This window comes from Daphnia pulicaria, chromosome 1 (genome assembly GCF_021234035.1).
Source record: "Daphnia pulicaria isolate SC F1-1A chromosome 1, SC_F0-13Bv2, whole genome shotgun sequence".
Classification (NCBI taxonomy): domain Eukaryota; kingdom Metazoa; phylum Arthropoda; class Branchiopoda; order Diplostraca; family Daphniidae; genus Daphnia; species Daphnia pulicaria.
The window spans coordinates 7,813,653-7,838,403 of NC_060913.1; the positions used below are offsets into that span (position 1 = coordinate 7,813,653).

At 39.8% G+C, this 24,751-nt stretch overlaps 4 protein-coding genes and 1 long non-coding RNA gene across 15 annotated transcripts; 1 reads left to right on the forward strand and 4 right to left on the reverse strand.

Moving 5' to 3' along the window:
- Positions 1 to 913: 913 nt before the first annotated feature.
- Positions 914 to 12,035, reverse strand: LOC124313648. 8 transcript variants are annotated; one of them, XM_046778528.1, is made up of 6 exons: positions 11,888 to 12,020; positions 2,310 to 2,537; positions 2,141 to 2,242; positions 1,718 to 2,072; positions 1,413 to 1,640; positions 914 to 1,353 (listed from the first exon to the last, which is right to left on the reverse strand). In XM_046778528.1, the coding sequence occupies exons 1-6, from the start codon at positions 11,987 to 11,989 to the stop codon at positions 1,229 to 1,231; spliced, it is 1,140 nt and encodes a 379-aa protein (XP_046634484.1). In that variant the 5' UTR covers positions 11,990 to 12,020; the 3' UTR covers positions 914 to 1,228. The 8 variants fall into 8 exon arrangements, with proteins under 8 accessions (XP_046634484.1, XP_046634482.1, XP_046634483.1 ...); XM_046778526.1 differs by lacking the exon at positions 11,888 to 12,020 and adding an exon at positions 2,610 to 2,774 and having other exon boundaries at positions 2,310 to 2,555; XM_046778527.1 differs by lacking the exon at positions 11,888 to 12,020 and adding an exon at positions 2,610 to 2,773.
- Positions 3,566 to 17,706, reverse strand: LOC124313443 (bumetanide-sensitive sodium-(potassium)-chloride cotransporter-like). 3 transcript variants are annotated; one of them, XM_046778396.1, is made up of 21 exons: positions 17,544 to 17,706; positions 17,360 to 17,458; positions 17,068 to 17,268; positions 16,815 to 16,962; positions 16,641 to 16,736; positions 16,311 to 16,567; positions 16,126 to 16,240; positions 15,920 to 16,059; positions 15,779 to 15,831; positions 15,562 to 15,703; positions 15,257 to 15,494; positions 15,052 to 15,173; positions 14,855 to 14,990; positions 14,566 to 14,782; positions 4,987 to 5,223; positions 4,640 to 4,918; positions 4,469 to 4,578; positions 4,289 to 4,403; positions 4,076 to 4,218; positions 3,912 to 4,008; positions 3,566 to 3,843 (listed from the first exon to the last, which is right to left on the reverse strand). In XM_046778396.1, the coding sequence occupies exons 1-21, from the start codon at positions 17,574 to 17,576 to the stop codon at positions 3,708 to 3,710; spliced, it is 3,114 nt and encodes a 1,037-aa protein (XP_046634352.1). In that variant the 5' UTR covers positions 17,577 to 17,706; the 3' UTR covers positions 3,566 to 3,707. The 3 variants fall into 3 exon arrangements, with proteins under 3 accessions (XP_046634352.1, XP_046634334.1, XP_046634344.1); XM_046778378.1 differs by having other exon boundaries at positions 17,068 to 17,283; XM_046778388.1 differs by lacking the exons at positions 3,566 to 3,843; positions 3,912 to 4,008; positions 4,076 to 4,218; ... (2 more) ...; positions 4,640 to 4,918; positions 4,987 to 5,223 and adding exons at positions 12,871 to 13,126; positions 13,196 to 13,292; positions 13,360 to 13,502; ... (2 more) ...; positions 13,924 to 14,193; positions 14,262 to 14,503 and having other exon boundaries at positions 14,571 to 14,782; positions 17,068 to 17,283; positions 17,544 to 17,705.
- LOC124313832 lies at positions 6,813 to 7,405 on the reverse strand. Its single transcript, XR_006911023.1, has 3 exons — positions 7,312 to 7,405; positions 6,979 to 7,219; positions 6,813 to 6,882 (listed from the first exon to the last, which is right to left on the reverse strand). It is a non-coding gene; the product is annotated as an uncharacterized LOC124313832 (long non-coding RNA).
- Positions 17,707 to 19,712: 2,006 nt separating the features above from the next.
- On the forward strand, positions 19,713 to 22,431 carry LOC124321247. Of its 2 annotated transcripts, XM_046784155.1 has the most exons (5): positions 19,713 to 20,188; positions 20,386 to 21,300; positions 21,369 to 22,028; positions 22,085 to 22,205; positions 22,275 to 22,431. In XM_046784155.1, exons 2-5 carry the CDS (start codon positions 20,402 to 20,404, stop codon positions 22,398 to 22,400), a joined length of 1,806 nt encoding a protein of 601 aa, XP_046640111.1. In that variant the 5' UTR covers positions 19,713 to 20,188; positions 20,386 to 20,401; the 3' UTR covers positions 22,401 to 22,431. The 2 variants fall into 2 exon arrangements, with proteins under 2 accessions (XP_046640111.1, XP_046640110.1); XM_046784154.1 differs by lacking the exon at positions 19,713 to 20,188 and having other exon boundaries at positions 20,207 to 21,300.
- Positions 22,226 to 23,946, reverse strand: LOC124321248 (E3 ubiquitin-protein ligase Mdm2-like). The gene is made up of 5 exons (XM_046784156.1): positions 23,749 to 23,946; positions 23,482 to 23,595; positions 23,259 to 23,419; positions 22,994 to 23,182; positions 22,226 to 22,929 (listed from the first exon to the last, which is right to left on the reverse strand). The coding sequence occupies exons 1-5, from the start codon at positions 23,756 to 23,758 to the stop codon at positions 22,486 to 22,488; spliced, it is 918 nt and encodes a 305-aa protein (XP_046640112.1). The 5' UTR covers positions 23,759 to 23,946; the 3' UTR covers positions 22,226 to 22,485.
- Between the last annotated feature and the right edge of the window lie 805 nt (positions 23,947 to 24,751).

Below are 24,751 nucleotides of genomic sequence, written 5' to 3' on the forward strand. Positions count from 1 at the left end.
AGGCCAGCTCCACATTTGGCACGCTTCTTTCAGGACAAATAAGCTGGACAAATGTAAACTGAACGAACAGTGAATAAAACGACGCCAAGTTTCACTTATTCCAGTTCCTTTTCAAATAAATCTTTCTACGTTTCTTGCTTACAATTTCTTTTATCGCGATTTTTAAAAAAACGTTATTTACGGCATCCCGATACTTCCCGTAACATTGTATTTTAGAAAATAAAACCATATATAGCATTTGATGAAACAGCTTCCACAAACATACATTTTAAAAATTAGAAGGGCGGGGAAACAAATCTCATCCTAATTAAAAATACATAATATTACACAAGTAAATGAGATTAATCCAATGTAAAATATTTAATAAAAATCATAAACGCGGACGCCAGACAGGTCTCGCCAACGACCCTTGGACTGTGCGACCGGTTGCTGAACGAGCTGAGGACTGGTTCGTACGGTTAGCATTAGTTCTTTGAAGTCTCCGGTTTTAACGATAAATTTTTAACAATCCATTCCAATATTTTATATGATCCTACTTTTTTGTTTAGATAGTTATTCTATCGCGACAATAGCGCCATAGCGGACTATTGCAAGCAGCCTTCAAAGACTTGTTCATTTAAACTATTGGGAGTTTAAATATTTTTTAGATTATAAATTTTTAACAGACGTGCTGTTTATTAGATATCTAAGTAATTTTTTCGATTGGGACTTCCGCGGGGATTTCCGGTATTCGATCGAATCCGATATTTATCGACAAGAAAGTAAAGATAACATCCGCCGAATTTTGAAACAATTGATTATCTTGGTTATCTGTGGTTATCCACTTAGCACATTTAAGAGATAGACAGACACGTTAGACCACTCTGGTTAGACTGATAATAAAATAAAGCGTTATCTTACAGAATCACGATAATCTCGTTACATATTTGTATTCCAGAAAATAAAACCATAGCATATTGGATAAAACAGTTTCAAAAACATTTTTTAAATTAGAAGGGCGGGGAAACAAATCTCAAATAATTAAAATACATATTATACACAAGTAAACGAATAGTGAGTAGGCAGCGACCAGCCTGGATTGAGCAGCTTCAAAAACATTTTTTAAATTAGAAGGGCGGGGAAACAAATCTCCAAATCAGATTATTAAAATACATATTACACAAGTAAAAGAATAATGAGTAGGCAGCGACCAGCCCCAGTTACCATATGTAAAAATATTTGACAAAAATCAATAACGCCAGTGCGGTCTCGCCAATAACGACCCGTGGACTTTGCGACCTGTTGCTGGACGAGCTGACGACTGCTGGTTCCTACGGTTAGCGGCTCTTTGGATGCTGGATTGTGGTTGTGGGCCTGCAAACAAAAATCAATGTTAAAATGTAATAAAATCTTCCTGATGCGACACGACCAACCTGGAATGCCGCCGTTTGCGGGTCTGGTCTGTCGATCCCTTTGCTCACGTCTGCTAACTCTTTGCTGGTTCAAAGGATGTATACCAGTCGATGTTGGAGTACTAGACCCTCTCGGTAGGCCTAGTACAGGAACTACAGTCGCTACTAAACTCGATGGCAATTGTTCAGAACGGGTGGGCTGTGGAGGTTCAGGATCAATTGGAATTAGCGGAATCACTGGAAGAACACCTAGATTGTGGTGGAAAAGAATGCACAGAAATGAGAAATGCAACCATTGTTAAAGATAAATAAGTGACAACACTGACTAGTCTCAGCAAGAAATTCCTTAATATCTTCGAGCATCTTCTTAATTTCTGTCATAAATAGACTGAAGAGATTAACAGATGGGTTGGCAGAATTCGTCTCGGGTAGCGTTACAACATTTTGCGTTAATAATTCTTGATGGCTAGCAACCAACTCCTTTCTTCTGTTCTTCTCTTCTTCCGGGTAACCATCCACAATTATCCCGATCAAGTTATCGGCAAAATAGTTCCGTTTTTCTGACACTGTGAATTCCCTGCAGACAGGACATCTTGCCACAGTTCCTCGGTGTTCTTCGAAGGTTTTCCAGTGTGTTATGCAACACTGGCAATAGGTGTGCATGCAGTTCAAAGTTGTAGCCTTGTCAATCAAGAAAAAAAAAACAATAAGAATAAATCAACTAGAATTTTAAACACTGAGGGTATTACCGAAACCATGAGCTCCGAACAAATTCCACAACGTAGTTCGATTTCCATACGCTTCAGGCGATCAAAATCACTTTCGTCATCGTGATGACGTGCAACACGATCCTACGTCAAGAGAAGAATATGTTGGTAAATACAAATAATTCGAAAGTTGTACCATTTGATGACTTACTTGGATGTCGGCGGCGTCGATGTTTGCTCTCACGGCCGCGAGGTCTTTCATCTGTCGCAGACGTGATTCGACTTCAACTTCGACTGCTCGTTGGAAGCTCGAGTGTAAATACAACTCTAACATTCCGATTTTCTCACACAACCCACACTTGATTACGTCTACCAAACCACGTATAACACGCCTGCGATAGCTCTGCTCGGTCTGCTCTGACATGGCCAATTCGTTAGACTGAAATTCAGATACAAACTACATTCAATATTGCATTACCACTTGCCAACTGTAGATGTATAGAGTACTTACTTCAGCCACCAGATTGGAACTAATTTCTGTAAGAACTTCCAGATATTTATCTTGTACACGGAGTCTCGCGAGCAAGTAATCAAGTTGTTCCCGTCTCGCCATGCGATCGTGATGCCAGCAGTCGTCGGCGATGAATACAAATTTAGAATGGGAGTGCAAACAGAGAAGCTAGAAGCATCCATGATACGATTTCTTCTATTAAGTATCGATTACGTCCAAACAACCGTGCTTATTCGATTGACATTTGATTTCACGTATTTTTGTTTTACAGAAAATTACGCAATCGTTTTAAATTTTTTTTCCATATTTTAAAAACTACTTGAGCTATTACAATTGCTTTCAAAGTGAATTGTTTTACTTTATTAATCTCAGGTGGGGCTGGGGGGAAATTCCCACACTCCTGTCAAATTCGCGCTTTCTTACCTAACCTATAACCAAACTCACAATGACGTCTTGTTCGGCTGTCAGCCATGAAAAAACGCGCCATAGACAATTTTGGAGAAAAAACAAAAAAGTAAGTGTTTTAGTGTTTTCCTTAGCTGGCACTGGCCGTGTTTACAATTCAGACATGATTTATGAAATGTCAATTTTTTTTTTTTTTTTACTTCAGCATATCCCACATTTGTTGAATGTAATTTCATGCAAATGTTTGTGGTAATACATAATTGGCAGTTTTGGATAGCAAATCAGTGTATCCAAGAAACAAATAAAGAGCTAATTATTAATTCCACTTTTTTTTGCCCGTCTAGATTCTTGAAATGATTTTCTTGCGTCACACAGTTAATTCAACTATATAAACCAGGCCTATATAGGCCTACAGGTAACACAAAGACGCGACGGCGAAGTAGAAGAAGCTTTTACAATTCCACGTATTATTACATGGTCGCGCAGTCACTCAGTTTGCGATATCCCAAACGATATGAAAACGGGGGAAGGTTTTTGGGTTTTTGCTGAAAACCTTAGAAAATGTCGATAACATTTCAGGTAACTAGTATTTGTTTCTTTTGAATTTCGAAATGCTTTTACAATTTTCCTAGAACAAATATAACAGTGAAAAAGTGATTTAAAATTGAGAGACGGGACTACAAGTTTCGTAGTTTAAGCGTAGAAAGTGAGAACGGATGTTTGGTTGCCTCGAACGAGCAAGAAGGGCGGCATGTTGGCAGTCAATGTCTCCAGCCATGCCATGTACATTGGGGCGCTGACGGCTTCCTTTCGCGGCATCGGTAAGGTCCTATGGATATTGCGTCATGAAATTCAGAAGTGAATCAATGTAAAAATAAGGTTAAATAAGATGCTTACATGACCACCAAATTGGAATCGGAAGAGTGGTCCACCACTAACTCCCTCAGTCTACAGTGACGATCCGTTTTGGCTTGCAGGTTAAGCCGTTCGTTTTCTGTCGAATAGAAAACAAATTTAAAGCAAGAATTTCGTACTTAAATGTAAAACAAATGCAAGTGTACCAGTGAGCTCTTCACGCCGGATGAATGGGCGGACGAGGCCATCAAACCAGGTCTTGGTTGATTCTTTTTGCGGTTTGTTCAAATCGGTGATGACTACTAAATCAGCGTAGTTTCTGCGGAATTTATTCAGCAAGGCAGCCATACTACAGTGGAATCAAAAATTTCCCCATCAATTTAATCAATTTCCAACTTTCAGTATTAATTAAAACTAACCCTTCTCTCTCTTTCTCTACTTCTTCCTGGGCGTTCGCCGTGCAAAAGACACGCAGCTGACACGCTGACCAATTAGCGCGCGTACTGATAATGTACGGCAAGAGTAGAGTCAGTCCTATATAAGATTATGAATAAGAAATTTGAAACAAATTAATTCATTAATCAGTCGTCAAGATTTACCTCCATCATCGTAAAGCCACCAGACATCAATGCTTCCTTCCAGCTGCTTCTTCTGGAATCTGGTGATGTTATTGCAGATGTGTCTCGGCAGTTCATTGCTGTCAGCGTCCCTATCAGAAATATCGAGTTAAGTCAATGTATATTGCGTGGGAGTCTCTGTCAGGAACTTACATCAATGTCATGTTCTTTTTCGATTTCTTGGCTTTCTTTGGGTCTTTCGATACTTCTGCGACGTCCGTGCTGCGACTGCTGCCGAATGGTGAATCGCTGATGGTATTGTGTCTCTCCACATCGGGTGTTCCGAGTGGTGTATCCATTACACTGGGGGGACGGCTATCATCTCCTCCTCCCGAATGGAAGGGCTCATCCGTGTCACCTAAAACAGTGGAATAATCGAGCCCTTCCGATACGCGCAGGATGGCAACACTAACGTGCAGGTTGAATCCAGCGCTGCAGTAAAATTGGGTACAGTATGAGTACAGTTGCTTTTGAATGTTGGAAAATATAGAAATACTGACTGAATGGTTGCAAAGTATTGGCTTAGTGAGTTTTTGTCGCAAACACGCCAGTCGTTCTTGAATCCGATGAACAGAATATTCGGCATGATTTTGCCGACACCGACCACTTCCAGCATGGCCGAGGTGCCACTTGGCAAGTCCACGTTAGCGACGAGCGAACAAAATCCTTTTATGTCGTTTTTCCGCAGATGCCTGTAAGATTTTTGCAAAATCTCTCCACGTCTCTTGGTAGATATCCCAGGTGAAAAAGTACTTAGAATGTACTTAAGTAATAATATGAGAAAACTCAAGTAATACTGAAGGATTTTGGGACAAGTGCACAATAATAGCACAATAATAGTAGCACAATAATAGTGGCTACCAGTGATATAGCAGTGTGTCTTTAGTAATATTGACATTGAAACAAAAAAAAAAATACGCCCACTTAGTGGTGGCATTACTCGGTAGTAATACCTAGTATTACCTAGTTACCTAGTAATACCTAGTTTTTTTTCAGCTACTTTTACCTAGTTTTCGGGAAAAAATCTATTACTAGGTATACCTAGTAATAGTAATACCTAGTTTTTGAAAAATGATTACCTAGGTAATTACCTAGGTATTTTCCATTTTTTTGCAGCATTGTCAAATAAATGGCAACTCTGCTTTTATTTCATTTTACTAGGCTTCTTTGGTTTCTGCATAGCTATAGATGCCTGGTCGGTTCACGGCTGTGTTGGCTTCCCAATCCCGGTTTCAGGGTAAACGTGGTCCGATTTGGAAACTGGAATGAGCGCTCTAGTGAGTGTGTCAGCTACTACGCTCAGCTACTTTTGAGAGCCTAGATGGCTCTGTTTCCAGTTTCAACTTCACAATTCTGACAGGCCCCGCCCTAAAATGTCTGAAAATCGGGGATTACGTGCAGTATCTCGCCATGCCAGCTACTTCTGCCTCTGCAGAGCGTCTTTTTTCGTGTAGTGGTCTTTCTTGCAAAGGCAAGAAAATAAATGTCTCCCCTGTCTTGGTAGAAATCGCAAACACTTTGCCGATTCAACAAAAACTTTGACTTCTGAATCTGAATTCTCAGTCTCTAATTTTCAATTTCCGTTCTTATCGCTTAGTCGTTAGTCCTTTCTATCCTATCATTGATCTTAGCGGGACAGAAATTGCAATAAAAAGAAAAAAATTCAGTTGCAAGTTTTGTATTTGTGTTGTTTATGTAATTTCGAAGTATAAACAGAGAAATATCCAAACTAGGTAACTAGGTAACTAGGTATTTTTACCTAGTTAGTTACTTTACCTAGTTACCTAGTTTATACCTAGTAATAGTAAAAACCTAGTTTTTTTTCCGATACCTAGTTTAATTTATTTTGTTACTAGGTATTACTACCTAGTAATACCTACTTTTTCTCAAATACTAGGTATTTAGTAATAGTAATACCTAGTTTTCAAAAAAAAACTAGGTTGCCACCACTACGCCCACTTGGTGATACTTCTACTTTACTGGGTCCACTACAATAAAATGATAGTTTACTTAAATAAACTATCATTTTATTACAGTGCAAGGCAGTACTTTTTTACCTGGGATCTTTTCCTGTGTAAGTCCAACCAATAACGTTTAAATTGCATGATGACGAATCAAATGGCATATGTGATCTTTTACTAGAACGACATTGCCGCAAACGAGCATTGAATTCTTCTTGCAGATGAGATAAGCGAAATCGACGAGAGCCGGACGGGACCTGGGCGGACCGGTGAGCGCCAAAATTTGTGGCTGATAATTTTTCACGTGCTCCTCGATGTGAACCAGCTGTTGGATGCTGGTCAAAGCGTCTTGTAAATTCATTGCCTCAGTTTAAAAAAAGGCGAACGTGATCAGAAAGAGATCAGAAATCAGAAAGGCGATCATGTCCAGCTGGGCTGCGAATGGAAAATGAAAGAAAAATCAAATTCTTCATCTTTTCTTGAATCCAAGATAAAGTTAAAACATAGCATATAATCTAATTTAAAACTTACCAATTAAGATGAAACCAAGTGCCAAGAAGAAAGTGAACAGGTAAGCAAGGTGAGGCTCGTTAGATTTGCCGTATCCTTATTTGGTCATCCAACCAACCATCCAGTGAGGATAGAGTTTGTCATCACCAATCACCTGGAGTAGCTTTGGGCACGAAATGTAGCTGGCCAAAGCCGTGCTTAGCGTGGCGGCAAAACACCCAGCGTAGTTAAGGGGTTCGTAAGCTGAAATCAGCGTCATCAGCTGCTCATGAAAGAACCCACAATTGAACCGTATAAATAAATGAATTAATGCAGTGTATAAATCGTCAGTCTCAATGTCTCAATAATCCGAACCTGGTAGTCATTGTAGGACCCATAAGTACAGTTTTTCACTTTTTCGTTACGCAATCAAGATATGTGCCGTTACGGAAATCTGCAACACTACCGCTAGCTTGTCTTACACCGGTTGCAGCGCAAACAATAGCCACAACAGCGTAAGAGATGCTGTATAATGGATGGATGAAAATGGATAATTATATTACAAGCTGCTGGAGCATTAATAGTAGCAAATAGTTATTTATTGTTTTATGTACATTGTACACTTCCCTTAATTTGTATCAAGTATTTTTCTTTTGACTTAAATTGCAACTGGTGTCAATAATATTATTAATACCCAGCGTCCATAATAAATAAAATCAAGAAAATCATCACCTTGTGACGCTGACGGCCGAAATCGTTCCTTTTGGTATAGCGACGCTTGGATCCTGCACAAATAATATTTAGAAACTGTAGCCACATCTGTTGTTTCAATTTCAAATCAAAATCAAAGTTACAATTATCAACTTTATATACTAGACTTACTTTCAAATTCTCTGAGATGTTCGCTCCAGCTAAAATGCCGATGCCAGCTGGAAAATAAACAGCAAAAACCGAAAAGAAATCCTGCATAACGCCGTCGTTAACAACGTAGGCCGGGCTCCAGTCTCCAGTTTTCTCTGATTAAATCCACTATTAGTTGCAAAATGAATCAGATTTCATTATTTTCAAAAATGCTATAAACCTAAAGAAGAAATGAAACGTACGTCGATATCCGAGAAATTCTCGGGCTTCCGACATTTCCGAATGAGGTCCAAGAAAGCTACCGACAAAAAAATTGACAAGAGTAACGTTCAAAATCACCACAAGCATTTGTTGTGACTGATTGCTGTTAATAAAACATTTAAATTAGATAAAGTTTAAATTTCGCTCTTTTACGAATGTTACAAACAGCACTTTCGTATTTTGCTCCGAGACCACATAGGCCCCAGACCAGGATCATCGGGATCGTCACAAAAATTCTTGTATCATTATCTCCGCCATCAGCACTGTCTGGCAAAAACCGACTACGTTGAGCGAAGCATTGATGGCGTTGGCAAGTGCAAATAAAACACCAATCAAGCCACCCCATTACGGCCCTAAAATGCGGCTCATAATAGTAATAAAAGTTCCATCTGATATAAAAAACAAACATTTTAAAATTGAGCTTCTGGTACGCTTCGTCTCTTTATACACATGTAGCCTCCTCCGATCTCTCCATTGGTTACGATAGCTGATGTAGATAGGGCAGTAACCAAAATCATGAAAGTCGAGATGCTGATGATGGTAAGTGTTTGCCCTCCCTCCATGATCGTAAATCAGTGCTATTATATTCCAATTTGACATTATTCAATTTTTTAGAAAATTGATAGTTACAGATTCCGGAAAGTGCTACCACCCAGGAGATGCGAAGGAAAAGCATTACACCCCAAATGTTTAACATATTGCGGACGAGGACGCCTTGAATCCAACCGAATTTTTGACGATTATCTGTCGGTTCTTCAAGTCTTACACGTTCTGTTGGCTGACAGTAGTTGTTGTCCATCCAATTACAATTTCCAGATCAAATTCAATTGTAAGAATCGACAGTTATTATTATGGTTTCGCCCAATCTTCTCTCGCTTAAATATACCTTATCCACAACAATGGATTCATGGAGCTCCTCCATGGTTGGTCTATCTCCTGTTGTCGTCATTTGGAACAGGGGAATGGTAGGCTTTACACGGCGATGGCATTTTAAATAAGGCACAAGAAAAATCAATCAAGCTTTGCGCTCCATTACCTAAATCAGATTCTGCCACAGCAATCAAATAGCGAGGAGGTCTTTCTTCTTCTTCCTGGCGACGAGAAAATAAAGCCAATCGTGAAACTCTTTCCACTTCCGGTCGGTGCGAGGAAAAGAGGTAGATATCGGTGGACGAAATCTGTTGAAATAAATTCCATTACCCGTTTTGTCGGTAAATTGTAAACTAATTTTTACGACTCCTGTCCTCATTTATCGTACTTCCGGTTGAAAGATCCGGTGTATCTGCTGGTGTGTTGATTGCAGAAATGTGGATGGTGGAAGTATGAAGATTTTGCGTCGCCGACTGATTGGCACAGCACAGCGGATTCGAAAGTAATATGCCGCAACGAAACTGCTGACGATGATGGCGAAAATGTTGGCAATCATCAGAGCCAATCGAGAGACAGGCCTGTCGCAATCTGCCCAAAAGAAACTGTTTTCCCTTCTATTTAGATTTGGGGTGAAAACGCGTTATTTAAAAATGCATATTACCGTCCTTGTCAGTTTGGTATTCAGGATAGTAGTGGTCGCAATCGGTGTAGCCGGCCCAGGACAAACCGCTAACTATGAAGCCGAACGAGATGGACAGGCAAGAAAATGCCATCACCCGTGTGCCGTGTCAACCTGAAATGTTTTAAATTCAAATTTCTGCTTTGGGTAGTTCGGAGGTCGATCTGCTCAGATTACCTTGCGTAAGTCGGGCGATAAGATGGACCGAATCCCAATAATCCCGAAACCATGTAAACGCTCGAACCCAGATGCCCTGGCCGACGTACGGATGAAACGCCTGTATATTACGCAATATCGTGAATTATTTATTAGTCGCTGTATATTTATTAGTACGTAGTACGTAAAAAGCTTTACGTAGTCAAACGAGTGTAGGCGAGTGTAGGCTACTGAGCGTGAAGACGCCTGCTGCCCACTGTTGTCGCTAAGTTGTCGTCGTGAATTTATTCTTTCTAGTGCTCAACTGCTCATGCCATGTAGAGATTAACATTTGTTGGCTTTCGGTGATCAAAAGGATATACTCTTTTTTACGATTCGTGCTTACAATTTCTTCATCGCCGTAATAAAACTTTATCTAACGGAATCACTACACTACCCGTAACATTGTATTCCAGAAAATAAAACCATAGCATTTGGATTAAACAGCTTCAAAAACATTTTTTAAATTAGAAGGGCGGGGAAACAAATCTCCCAACCAGATAATTAAAATACATATTACACAAGTAAACGAATAGTGAGTAGGCAGCGACCAGCCTGGATTGAGCAGCTTCAAAAACATTTTTTAAATTAGAAGGGCGGGGAAACAAATCTCCAAATCAGATAATTAAAATACATATTTTAAACAAGTAAAAGAATAATGAGTAGGCAGCGACCAGCTCATGTCTCCATATGTAAACATATTTGACAAAAATCAATAACGCCAGTGCGATCTCGCATATAACGAGTTGTGGACTTTGCGATGCCGGACGAGCTGACGACTGCTGGTTCCTACGGTTAGCGGCTCTTTGGATGCTGGATTGTGGTTGTGGGCCTGCATACAAAAATCAATGTTAAAATGTAATAAAATCTTCCTGATGCGACACGACCAACCTGGAATGCCGCCGTTTGCGGGTCTGGTCTGTCGATCCCTTTGCTCACGTCTGCTAACTCTTTGCTGGTTCAAATGATGTATACCAGTCTGCGATGTTGGAGTACTATACCCTCTCGGTAGGCCTAGTACAGGAACTACAGTCACTACTAAACTCGATGGCAATTGTTCAGAACGGGTGGGCTGTGGAGGTTCAGGATCAATTGGAATTAGCGGAATCACTGGAAGAACACCTAGATTGTGGTGGAAAAGAATGCACAGAAATGAGAAATGCAACCATTGTTAAAGATAAATAAGTGACAACACTGACTAGTCTCAGCAAGAAATTCCTTAATATCTTCGAGCATCTTCTTAATTTCTGTCATAAATAGACCGAAGAGATTAACAGATGAGTTGGAAGAATTCGTCTCGGGTAACGTTACAACATTTTGCGTTAATAGTTCTTGATGGCTAGCAACCAACTCCTTTCTTCTGTTCTTCCCTTCTTCCGGGTAACCATCCACAATTATCCCGATCAAGTTATCGGCAAAATAGTTCCGTTTTTCTGACACTGTGAATTCCCTGCAGACAGGACATCTTGCCACAGTTCCTCGATGTTCTTCGAAGGTTTTCCAGTGTGTTATGCAACACTGGCAATAGGTGTGCATGCAGTTCAAAGTTGTAGCCTTGTCAATCAAGAAAAACAAAGAAAAATTAAAATAAGTCAACTGGAAAAACACTGAGGGTATTACCGAAACCATGAGCTCCGAACAAATTCCACAACGGAGTTCGATTTCCATACGCTTCAGGCGATCAAAATCACTTTCGTCATCGTGATGACGTGCAACACGATCCTACGTCAAGAGAAGAATACGTTTGTAAATACAAATAAGTCGAAAGTTGTACCATTCGATATGACGTTTACTTGGATGTCGGCGGCGTCGATGTTTGCTCTCACGGCCGCGAGGTCTTTCATCTGTCGCAGACGTGATTCGACTTCAACTTCGACTGCTCGTTGGAAGCTCGAGTGTAAATACAACTCTAACATTCCGATTTTCTCACACAACCCACACTTAATTTCGTCTACCAAACAACGTATAGCACGCCTGCGATAGCTCTGCTCCGACATAGACAATTCGTTAGACTGAAATTCAGATACAAACTACATTCAATATTGCATTTGCACTTGCCAACTATAGATGTATCAGAGTACTTACTTCAGCCACCAAATTGGAACTAATTTCTGTAAGATCTTCCAGGTGTTCATCTTGTACACGGAGTCTCGTGAGCAAGTAATCAAGTTGTTCCCGTCTCGCCATCTTTGATGCCAATCGATGACAGTCGTGTCGTCGGCGATGATGTTGTCTAGGACGAAAAGCAGATAAGCTTAAGTATTTAGAAAATTAAGTATCGTCGTATCGATTACACGCAAGCGGCAATGTTTATTCGATTGACATATGAGTTATTTACGTATGTTTTGTTTTATAGAAAATTACGCATCGTTTAAAATTTTTTTTTTTTTATATTTTAAAAACTATACTTGCCATTACAATTATTTTAAATATGCGTTGTTTACTTTGTTGATCTCAACTCTCAACTCGTGGGACAGGGAAAAAAATTCCCACACTCCTGTCAAATTGGCGCTTTTACCTATAGTCTAACCAAACTCACAATGACGTCTTGTCCGGCTATCCGCTATGAAAAAACGCGCCATAGGCAATTTTGGAGAAAAAAAAGTAAGCTGTTTTCCTTGGTTGGCGCTGGCCGTATTTACAATTTAGACTTGACTTATGAAATGTTACGATCTCATTTTTTTTTTTTACTTCAGCATATCCCACATTTGTTGAATGTAATTTCATGCAAATGTTTGTGGTAATACATAATTGGCAGATTTGGATAGCAAACCAGTGTATCCAAGAAACCAATAAAGATTAAAGAGCTAATTATGAATTCCATTTTTTTTTTTGCCCGTCTAGATTCTTTAAATAATTTTCTTGCGTCACACAGTTATTAATTTAACGACTTTACTATATACAGGTAACGCAATGTCGCGACGGCGAAGTAGAAGAAGCTTTTACCGGCTTTTACAATTCCACGTATTTTTACATGGTCAGTCACCCAGTTTGCGATATCTCAAACGATATGAAGACGATAATAAGAAGGTTTTTGCTGAAAACCTTGAGAGAAAATGTCGATAACATTTCAGGTAACTAGTATTTGTTTCTTTTGAATTTTGAAATGCTTTTACAATTTTCCTAGAACAAATATAACAGTGAAAAGGTGATTTCAAATTGAGAGACGGGACTACAAGTTTCGTAGTTTAAGCGTAGAAAGTGAGAACGGATGTTTGGTTGCCTCGAACGAGCAAGAAGGGCGGCATGTTGGCAGTCAATGTCTCCAGCCAAGCCATGTACATTGGGGCGCTGACGGCTTCCTTTCGCGGCATCGGTAAGGTCCTATGGATATTGCGTCATGAAATTCAAAGGTGAATCAATGAAAATAAGCAGATTAAATAAGATGCTTACATGACCACCAAATTGGAATCGGAAGAGTGGTCCACCACTAACTCCCTCAGTCTACAGTGACGATCCGTTTTGGCTTGTAGGTTTAGCCGTTCGTTTTCTGTAGAAAAAGAAAACAAGTTAAAGCAAGAATTTCGTACTTAAATGTCAAACAAATGTAATTGTACCAGTGAGCTCTTCACGCCGGATGAATGGGCGGACCAGGCCATCAAACCAGGTCTTGGTTGATTCTTTTGGCGGTTTGTTCAAATCGGTGATGACTACTAAATCAGCGTAGTTGATGCGGAATTTGTTCAATAAGGCAGCCATCCTACAGTGGAATCAAAAATTTCCCCATCAATTTAATCAATTTCCAACTTTCAGTATTAATTAAAACTAACCCTTCTCTCTCTTTCTCTACTTCTTCCTGGGCGTTCGCCGTGCAAAAGACACGCAGCTGACACGCTGACCAATTAGCGCGCGTGCTGATAATGTACGGCAAGAGTAGAGTCAGTCCTATATAAGATTATGAATAAGAAATTTGAAACAAATTAATTCATTAATCAGTCGTCAAGATTTACCTCCATCATCGTAAAGCCACCAGACATCAATGCTTCCTTCCAGCTGCTTCTTCTGGAATCTGGTGATGTTATTGCAGATGTGTCTCGGCAGTTCATTGCCGTCAGCGTCCCTATCAGAAATATCGAGTTAAGTCAATGTATATTGCGTGGGAGTCTCTGTCAGGAACTTACATCAATGTCATATTCTTTTTCGATTTCTTTGCTTTCTTTGGGTCTTTCGATGTGTCTACGTTGTTCGAGCTGCCGAATGGTGAATCGCTGATGGTATTGTGTCTCTCCACATCGGGTGTTCCGGGTGGTGAATCCATTACACTGGGGGGACGACTATCATCTCCTCCTCCCGAATGGAAGGGCTCATCCGTGTCACCTAAAACAGTGGAATAATCGAGCCCTTCCGATACGCGCAGGATGGCAACACTAACGTGCAGGTTGAATCCAGCGCTGTAGTAAAATTGGGTACAGTATGAGTACAGTTGCTTTTGAATGTTGGCAAATATAGAAATACTGACTGAATGGTTGCAAAGTATTGGCTTAGTGAGTTTTTGTCGCAAACACGCCAGTCGTTCTTGAAGCCGATGAACAGAATATTCGGCATGATTTTGCCGACACCGACCACTTCCAGCATGGCCGAGGTGCCACTTGGCAAGTCCACGTTAGCGATGAGCGAACAAAATCCTTTGATTTCGTTTTTCCGCAGATGCCTGTAAGATTTTTGCAAAATCTCTCCGCGTCTCTTTGTAGATATCTTTTCCTGTTTAAGTCCAACCAATAACGTTTAAATTCCATGATGACGATTGAAACTGAATATGGTTTTTTACTTGAACGACATTGCCGCAAACGAGCATGGAATTTTTCTTGCAGATGAGATAAGCGAAATCGACGAGAGCCGGACGAGACCTTGGCGGACCGGTGAGCGCCAAAATTTGTGGCTGATAGTTTTTCACGTGCTCCTCGATGTGAACCAGCTGTTGGATGCTGGTCAAAGCGTCTTGTAAATTCATTGCCTGAGACGAGGTACCCCAGTTGACCTCTACAAACAGAAATAATCGAGATTTTAATCATAGCTGAATTTTGTAAGGGGCCAGCATAAGATTATTCCAACCTGGTTTGCGGTAGAGCACAATGAAGTAGAAGAGGAAGACACAGGCCAATGTGATGAGAGACACTCTCCAGTCGATCATGAACATAATGGCGATGCAGAGGCAGGCGCAAAATAAACTTAGCCATTTGTTGTAATACTGTTGAAAACATTAGGGAGAATTAAATCACGTAAATAATTCAAATGTGCTAAAAATCAACCTTGAAAGTGGGGCGCCATCCAACGGGTTGGACGAGATCAACATGAAAACAGGCGTAATTCAAAAAGGCGAACGTGATGAGAAACAGATCAGAAATCAGAAGGGCAATCATGTCCAGTTGGGCTGACAATCGAACGGAAAAGGTGAGAATAATAACATTTCTTTTCTTTAAGCTAATACAATATAAGATGATCATTAAAACTTACCAATTAAAATGAAACCAAGTGCCAAGAAGAAAGTGAACAGGTAAGCAAGGTGAGGCTCGTTTGATTTGCCGTATCCTTTGGTCATCCAACCGACCATCCAGTGAGGATAGAGTTTGTCATCACCAATCACCTGGAGTAGCTTTGGGCACGAAATGTAACTGGCCAAAGCCGTACTTAGCGTGGCGGCAAAACACCCTGCATAGTTGAGAGGTCCGTAAGCTGAAATCAGCGTCATCAGCTACTTGTTCAAAATTAAACGAATTAGTTAATCAAGAATATGATTGATAAATTTAAATCTTTCGAACCTGATAGTCATTGTAGGACCCGTAAGTGCAGTTTTTCGACACGCAATCAAGATAGGTGCCGTTGCGGAAATCGGCAATACTGCCAGTAGCTTGCCGTACAGTGGTTGCAGCGCAAACAATAGCCACGATAGCGTAAGAAATGCTGAAATAATTTGAAATAAATTGAATTTCGAACGTGTATACTGTATAATTGCCAAACTTCGTGAATTAGTCTTACCTTGTAGCGATGATTGCCCAAATCGTTCCTTTAGGTATAGCAGCGCTTGGATCCTAAATTAAAAATTTAAAAACAAAATCAGTGTTTCCGATTTTGAATCAACCCTTTTCATCAAAGATCATTTTCGTGATAACGACTTACTTTCAGATCTCCTGAAATGTTGGCTCCAGCTAAAATGCCGATTCCAGCTGGGAAGTAGACAGCAAAAACAGAAAAGAAATCTTGCATAATGCCGCCATTGAAAACGTAGCCCGAGTCCCAATTTTCTCGAATCATATCAACTATTTGAAAATGCGTCACATTTATTGATTTAAAAAATGCCGTGTGTAGAGAGAAATAAATCATACGTGAATATCCGATATATCCTCTAGCTTGAGAAATTTCCGTCTGAGGTCCAAGGAAGCTACCGACAAAGAAATTGGCAAGAGCAACGGCCAAAATCACCACCAGCATTTGTTGCGTCTGAATTGAAGAATTAACATTTGAATTACACTTATTTTAGATTCCACTCTTTTATCAACGATATACATACCAAACTTTCGTATTTTGCTCCAAGACCACATAGACCCCAGACCAGGATCATCAGGATCGTGCCAAGAATCCTTGTGTCATTATCTCCGCCATCAACAATAGTGTATCCACCGTAATTTTTCATGGTGTCCTGCAGAGTCTGACAGAAACCGACCACGTTCAGCGAAGCATTGATAGCGTTGGCAAGTGCAAATAAAACACCAATCGAGCCACCCCATTCAGGACCTAAAATTCGGCTCATAACGTAATACGTTCCACCTGAGAACGCAAATAAAAATTTGTCAATCCACATTCTGTTTGATTTCTCGTTTTACAGATGTAATAGTTATACCTCCTCCGATCTCTCCATTGGTTACGATCGCTGATGTAGATAGGGCAGTAACCAACGTAACGAAAGTCGAAATGCTAATGATGATAATTGTTTGCCCTGGTAATAAAATGCAAAATTAGTAAAAATTGAAGGAACATTTTCATTTTCCAAGATAAGTGGATGTACTATACTTACAGATGCCAGCAAGAGCTACCACCCAAGAGATGCGGAGGAAAAGCATTACACCCCAAATGTTTAACATGTTGCGGATAAGGACGCCTTCGATCCAGCCGAATTTTTGACGATTATCTGTCGGTTCGTTATTTCCTACACGTTCTGTTGGCTGTTAATTGTTGTCCAAATACAATTTCAGATGAAATGCAATTGTAAGAACCAGAAATTATGATTATGATTTTGCCAATAGCCAATCGCCCAATCTCAAATATACCTTATCCTCAACAATGGATTCATGGAGGTCCTCCATGGTTGGTCTTGCTCCCGTTGTCGCCATTTGGAACATGTTGCTGTAATTGGCTAACCGCGGGACTGCTTCATGTGTCAACCGTCTAGCTCCGGCCCCGAGTCGGCGGAGGCTTCCGCGCAATTTGGACTCCATACTTGGACCCATGCGTGCGTTTCCAACCACTGCCTGATGTCTCAAGATCTTTTTTGATAAATATAAGTATTCTTGGTTTTTGTTTTAACTATATTCCAAATTAAATTTGTTGAATCAAACTTACGTCATCAGGATTTTCGAAAGCCATACTATCCATGCCAATACCGGACGGTATAGTTGCTAAACTTGGTCGTACGGATGCCCTCCTCACGTTGTTCGAACCCTGTAGACACATGGGAAATTTAGAAAATCAATTTGCCACTGTTATTGATTCACTACTAATTTGAATTTCTTATTTAAATTGCTACCCCTTCGTGACCGTCGAAGGAGTGATTATCCATTTCTGTAAGATCTCAGGTGGTTGCTATAGTTGCTGCACCCCGAGAGTAGACCTAATCAAACGACTGCCGCTTCAACTTGGAAATCTGTCGAGTTTCTGGCAATTGTGATCGACACTCTGCGCTTCAGTGTCCAGGTCGCCGGGCCTTTTATACGAAGCTGCTTGGTAAAAGTTTTGCTTCTTCTTTGCTATAGATATTCTTTTAATGTAAAGAATTTTTGATTTGAGAGCCATTTTTTTTTTTTTTTTTTTGTTTTCAGAAAGCGTCGCCGATAGTAGTACACCAGGATTATTTATTATGCGCCACGGTGCCTTTATGCTTTTTTAATTTCAGGCTTAACACGTCTGGGGAAACTTGCAACGTGCATATGTTGCTTTATATCTAGAGCTGATTTTCGATTAATGTATTATTTCTTTAGCGCATGAAATTTAATTTTCAAATAGCTGAAATCGGAAAACTTAACTGCTTTATTTTACTTTTTTTTTAGATATAGATTCGCCTTATGCGGTTACAAATTTGCGTTGTTGTCTGTCTCTTCCGTACCACTGTTAATAATTTAGATCGTAAGACAAATGTGATCACAGCAGAACTTTCTTTTCAAGATACATGTGTTCTTGCGGCTGAACGTGATGGATACTGATATCCGCGACGAATTAGTTGAATCTGCTCTTAACCACATTGGAAGTTATGCAGATGGATTGGTGAACAGAAAGGGTGGTATACGCTCTTAAGTTTTCATCAACAGATTAAAGCGTGTATGTAATACTTATAAACGAAACGCGTCACAATAGCATTTTCCGAAATCCATCATTCATCGGGGCGTGCAAGAAGAGTGTAGAGTACCAATTTATGTACTTTAAGCGTCATTTCCCACAAAAAACCCGAGAAAGGACTTCGAAATTTCTTTAAAAATCCCGTTTTATCCGCCATTCCAGGGGATAGTGTATGCAGACCGAGTCGTGACTAAATGATTGAGAAAACCGGCAGCAATGTTGGTGTGGATATTGTTTTCTCCGTCTGATTGCAAATGAATCGCCTTGTGAATCGCAAAATCCCCCCAAAAAATTTATATGGCGTTTATCATTGAATTTATTCAGAATCCAACATGACTACAATAGGCTGTATTAATACAGCCTATTTGTTGTCAAATTTAAAGCCAGTCTTGAAGTATTATAATAGGCTACACTGTATTATAATACTTCAAGACTGGCTCTAAATTGAAAAATAAGTGTCTAATCTTTGACTTGTAGATTATTAATTCGAAAAAGTGAAAATGGAAGTATTATAGAAATATAGTGGCGCAATAGTTTGTGGTGATTGGCTTTCTCTTTCTATCGCTTTCTATATCGTTTGTCCTTTTTCAATTTTCTACCATATAGTTCTAACGGTAAACGCTGATCGGGTTAACCGAAATCAACAGATGATCCCAAAAGAAATGAAACAATCTTGAACCCAAGTAGTACGAACTGGATATTTTTTTTTTCAGGTTGCCGAATTCAAAAAGAGTAACAGATTAACGAAAATGTCAAAACGTGTTTGACATTTTTCCTCGTTTTCTTCCACTATATTCGCTTTTATTTTTCACAGGCCTTATAGTGACGTCCTTTATTGGTGGGAATTGGGTTACTACAACAGTAGAATACGTGAAATAGTAACCAAAAGCTACCGAACGCTAAATGACTCTCCTCTTATTTATTGATTTCTATATCATAAAACTATATAGTTTTAGAAAGATTATTAGGAGCAGAACAAGCGGGCACTGACTGATGCGCACTGGGCCTAGATTGGGCCGCTTTGTATTACCGGGTTTAAGGGCAATGTTAAGCGATCCGAAGTTGGTAATCGCACGACGCTAAACGGCTAAAGTCAACTTCGGAGCCTGAGACCACTAGCCGAAACACCGGGGTTTTGAGGGTAAGATCTTTATTGCATACCTTCTTAATTGCAACAGGACACGCCCAATAGACCGGGAAGTGAGTTTAACAGTGATTTGACACGACTACCTTCATAATTTTATGTTGTAGCGATGTAGCGTATGTAGTATTGATTCATTGAATATAGTACGAACATCGAGACCTGTCATACAAGACATCTGACACAGGATTATGTAAAAGGAATGGAACTTGGGAAAAGTTTGGGATATCGTAAACTTCGACCGTCGGGCTACTGGGGTACACGAACTTATGCAACAACTTAACTTTGAAAATCAGAAATATCGAGTTTCCCGCCGATTTATTACGTAAGCCATCTTGCGGATAATATATAAACCATGAAGCCAATTAAACATGCAGCAGTTCCTCAATTTTTTTTTTTTTAATTTTCGCTTACAGTCAGTCGAGTAGTGCAAAATCAATTAAAACTGAAAAATCCTACTTGAATTCAGAATTCCAGAAAACTTTCGGGTAATTTACTGAGCTTCGTAAAAACATAAAAAGTGCAACACCGCTTCCCAGTTCTAATGGGAGTTCGTCTGCACTGCAGACGAATGCTTTTCAAATCAACATTGAAAATTGGAAAATTTTGAGCGAGTTCAATGCAGATTTGAATATGAATGGTGAATGAGTTAAATCGCGAGTTTTTTTATCGAAATATATCAGGGACTTTATCAAGCGGTAAATGTTCTTGTAAATTTATTTATAAACTTATAACTTGAATATATCAGGAAAAGAAATGTATTTCCTTATGTAGGACAACAATTTCTGTGTAACAGCGGTAACAGCCGGCTCAATTTCTGGGAGAACTTTTAGAATGTTTAAACATATTGTGCATACACAGATAAAAATAATCTCTTTCATTTTCTATTTCACAGTTTTCCTTTTTCAAGAATGCTGAAGGCTTGGAAGCAATCTTTTATTGTTTTTAGTCGACAAAATTTTGTTGCTAAAAGGCTACCCATTAATTCCCATTACAAATCTTCAACATCAGCATCCTATGAAACTTGCAAAGAATTTGAAAGCGTCCACACATTTAAACATAGAATTTTAGATTTTTTTCAAAAAAGTGAAAAGTATAAAGATTTGTGTGGTGCTCCATCCAATGAAATGTCCCATCTTCCTGCTGGATATCAACCAACCGAAGAAAACAAGAAATTGTATGTGGCTGAACTCACTAAAGACATTTCAGTGTTAAAACATTCTTCAACAATTTTTACCAAACTACCCCTTGATGGCAGGTTGAACTATTGGAAATCACAAGAAAAGGATCTTCATCAGTGCTCTGGATTTGAGGCCCTCGCTTTGGCGCACACGCAATATCGCATTGTTGGTGACAATTTTAAGAAGGGGTCCTTCTACCGGCAATTGTTATCTAAAGCGAATGATTGGATTGAGAAGTGTTCCACACCCCAAGAACTAGTCATGTGGTCTTTTTTGGTCTCGCTGGAGAAATCCCAGTATTCAAACGATTGTTTGCGGTGCATTTACGAACGTTTAAAAACAGACCCTGCCTTATTTCAGTGCCTCAACTCGTTCGAGACGAGTATTCTTTGTAACGCCTGGTTTACAAATAGCGTCATAGTCTCATCCAAGCCAATGCTGCGCGTTATCGACTTACTCCTACAGACAGAAATCGAATCGCGTCCAGGTCACGTCACTCAAGAGTCGCTCTGTATGCTCAAAGTGTTTCGTAAGGCCGGCTTCGGATCGACAAAGCTATTTGAATCATTGATAGCATCGTTATCATCTCCACCTGCCCGCAATTTGAACTTGGCTCAAGCAACCCACGCGTAAGATAATTCTTGTAGATTTTAAACTACTTTAACCGTCAAAATATTCAAAAATTTTACTTTCTTAGCTTGGCACTTTTAGCTGATAATCGCTGTCTCATCAATGAAAAACTGATTGAAAACATCACACACCTTATAGAAGTTAACGCTAAGAAACCAATAGAGACTCCCCAAAGGTTCATCCATCCTTCCGAAGGAACACGCGTCAAAGATTTGACTCGCTTCTTGTGGACTGCAAGCTGCTTAATTCCGACAGATGTCATATCTAGAGACAGAATCGTTGCAGAAATGATCGACCAGGTTAACACTGGTTGGACTTCAGGCAGTTTTCAGCTAGATAAAGATTGGCATCTCCTCGCTGACTTTTTCCTCTCGTTGGCCTGTTGGAAAGTTTACCCTGTGTCACTGATCGAGAGGGTTATTGATAGAAATTTCATCGACATCGTGATAAGCCAGAAGAAGACCATACGTCAATCGCGCTTGGCTCTCTTCATGGAAGCTGCACGGATTGAGGTTCCCCATCTGTCGGTGATCGTCAAGTTTTTACCCGAGATTTCTTTGAACTTACCTGCATACAAAGCGGAAAAGGAGTTGATCAAGCGTCCCCGACTTGCTAGTTTGGCCAATGTCATCGACCGCTCCAGAGAAGAACTTGGCTGGGAAAACATCCGTTGCTGTACTACAGTTCCTCACTTGAATTATGCCGGCCTAACGTTCAATTACAAAAGGTAGATAATTGATTGTATATTCAGTTTTCGTTCGTCTTTAAATCCGCCTTACATAGGGAAAAGGTGGCAGTGGAATTACTAGATTCGTATGTGTGTATGCGTCACAGTAATCAACCGGAACGTTTAATGGCTCTCAAGATTCGTCTGTCAAGACAACTAGGCTATCGAGTTATTCAGGTAATGATTTACTTGTTGGAAAAATTACTCAAACCTCATGTATTGATTTTCCGCTCCCCTTGAAATTAGTTGGATGTTCAACAGACGAATCGGAAGCAGCAAGAAACTGAAGCTAAGCAAGAGGACAGTTACACCGACCAACAAGTGACAATGATTAGAAAATGTTTGGAAAATAATATGTATAACCCCAGATGATTCCAAATGAATGTTACCATCTCAACATTTACAACCGTTCAAAGAATTATTCTATGTACTAGTTCGACGATAGCTATCATTGTTGTCAGCTGGATACTCGAAACATTTTTACTACTTTACCAATAGTCCGTCGGCACATGGGACATTTTTTCCTCTGACGCCAGACACGTTTGCTACAAGAGTAACAGTAGAGCTGATGGCCAGTGTTACCGTGCATGAATGCTCCGTCGACAGGTCGCAAGCCGCAGAGTCCGCACAAGTCGGAGCAGCTGCACGGCGGCTTCCGATCATCAATGTGGCTGGCTCCGGGAAGCAGATGTTGCTCTTCTTCATAAGAAGAACTTTGTGACATGACACCACTATCTACACTAGTTTGAGAGGAAATCAAAGATTCTTCTCGTACTCGCACTGACGAGGCAACCGAAGATACTGAGGAACCGGAAGGATTTTGGTCCAGGCTGCCGCTCTCACCACGAGGTCTTTTAGCTCTTCGTCGCTTCGGCCTGGGATCTAACCAACCTTTTCTGATCTGTTGTAAGAAGTTCATTTGTATTCGATGCTTAAGTGTAACTTTAGGAACCAAAAAGACCAACCTCGTAGCATTTGTGGCAATATCGCATGGGTGGAACATTATGAACGCCACATCGAAGGCATTTCCATCTGTCTTCCAGGGAAGGTACTGGAATTGGACTGTTTCTAATTATTCCATCATCATCAGAACTTTCAATGTCAGTTAAACATTCTTCCTCTAGTTGAGCAGCAATTATTGGAATAAGAGCAGCCTACACGAACAGATTTAATTTGTTAGAATAAACACTGGTAAAAATAAATTAAAAACACCAAAGGTGAATTACTTACATCAATATCAGAAGAACCGGATTCTTCATCATCTAGGTCATCACTGGAGGAGTCGGTTGCAATTTCATATTCAACTTCATAAATGACATCAGTAGCATCACCGTCAGACTCCGGCTCACTAGATGATGGAGACCAATTGTCTCCCGAGTCCTGGACCCAAGCTGATAACAAGCTAAATACTGAATTGCCATCTCCAGCTAGAATTTAATGGAGAAAAATTTACCTGTTTCATAGCCCTGCCAAGTGTGACAAGACTCATCACTGGCACAGCTACTGCTTTCAAAGAAATCACTTTCATCTAACCTAGGCCTTTTGAAAGCTCGATCACAGACAGAAACTGCAAACAGAACAATTAATTAGAACAATCAAACAATCACAGGATAAAATGTGAATAGAACAAAACATTCAGCATTCATTTTGTTGTGAAATGAATTGATGAGGCACAATTTGAGAGAATAGGTAATAATAAGGATTGATGTAAGGATCCTACCTCCAGCCATGGTAGATGTCTGCTAAATTCAGTAATTCACTTTTGAAAGTAAAGTAACACAAGCGTCTTCTAGTGCCTCAGTAGTCGATAAAACTTTGTTGTAGTGTAGCCTTCGTGGGTTGTTTGAGTCTTTTCGAGATGCCGATTTCGCTCAGGCGATTCCAGACAAGTCCAGACAAGTTCTTTTTACGCAACAACGTTGCCGTTTTGTGAATTTTTTCAAAAATAACATAGTGCGGGTACACTCCGGTTAGGCCTTAGGGCTTGTACAATGTACACTACAAGAACCGCTGAATTTGAATTGATTGGAATATAGTTATTTCGAGAATTAATCGCAGCGGGAAATTTAGGTCACTAAAAAGGTGACACTAAATAGGAGATTCAGATATCGTGTTTATTCTTACTGGTCTTATATGAGACACAGTATCAATGACGTCTTTTTGTGGTCTTATCAATTTTACATATATAGTCAGGCGATAATAAAATACAAAATGGTTAAATTCAATTCGTGGTAAAAAGTTAGTATGAGCTTAATGCACAAAGAGACCAGTCCGTCACTATGGCAGAATTCTCTCTCTCTCTCCATAGTCCATATACTCGATTTTCATTTTAATGATTATGAAAATAATTAACAAATATTTCTCCATTAAAATGATTGAACAATGAGGGTAAATTAATGACATTTAAAAAAATCCAAAAACATTTGAACTTGAGTTTATACTAAAATAAAATATTAATGAAAATGACCTCCTCTGGGTACTTGCTAATCAAATGTCTCATACTGAAGTGCATATAAGGACCACTCAATTCAGAAGTAGACATACAACATTTCTCAACGGTGAAATTCACTAATAGAGTCAAATCAAACTCCGAAAATGAACAAATCTGAGATCAACTCTCCAGAACCTGGATTCAAACCAATGACCACCGCTGATGTCCAGCAAGCGTACGGCCACATCCCTGCCCTGTGCCAGAACCTGCAAATATTTCAAGAATTCCTTGA

Bases quoted from the DNA above. Each gene is read 5' to 3' on its own strand.
- LOC124313648 (XM_046778522.1), bottom strand. From the start codon at position 11,989: ATGGCGAGACGGGAACAACTTGATTACTTGCTCACGAGACTCCGTGTA. The intron at 10,925-11,001 runs GTCAGTGTTGTC...ACCACAATCTAG, and splicing joins GGAATTTCTTGCTGAGACTA to GTGTTCTTCCAGTGATTCCG. The intron at 10,635-10,693 runs GTTGGTCGTGTC...TTTTGTATGCAG, and splicing joins CGCAAACGGCGGCATTCCAG to GCCCACAACCACAATCCAGC.
- LOC124313443 (XM_046778378.1), bottom strand. From the start codon at position 17,576: ATGGATAATCACTCCTTCGACGGTCACGAAGGG. The intron at 17,459-17,543 runs GTAGCAATTTAA...ATGTGTCTACAG, and splicing joins CCTTCGACGGTCACGAAGGG to GGTTCGAACAACGTGAGGAG. The intron at 4,009-4,075 runs GTACACTTGCAT...TCTATTCGACAG, and splicing joins CCGGCGTGAAGAGCTCACTG to AAAACGAACGGCTTAACCTG.
- LOC124321247 (XM_046784155.1), top strand. From the start codon at position 20,402: ATGCTGAAGGCTTGGAAGCAATCTTTTATTGTTTTTAGTCGACAAAAT. The intron at 22,029-22,084 runs GTAGATAATTGA...CGCCTTACATAG, and splicing joins CTAACGTTCAATTACAAAAG to GGAAAAGGTGGCAGTGGAAT. The intron at 22,206-22,274 runs GTAATGATTTAC...CCTTGAAATTAG, and splicing joins TAGGCTATCGAGTTATTCAG to TTGGATGTTCAACAGACGAA.
- LOC124321248 (XM_046784156.1), bottom strand. The intron at 23,420-23,481 runs GTAAATTTTTCT...GCTTGTTATCAG, and splicing joins TTGGCAGGGCTATGAAACAG to CTTGGGTCCAGGACTCGGGA. The intron at 22,930-22,993 runs GTTGGTCTTTTT...TTCTTACAACAG, and splicing joins ATTGCCACAAATGCTACGAG to ATCAGAAAAGGTTGGTTAGA.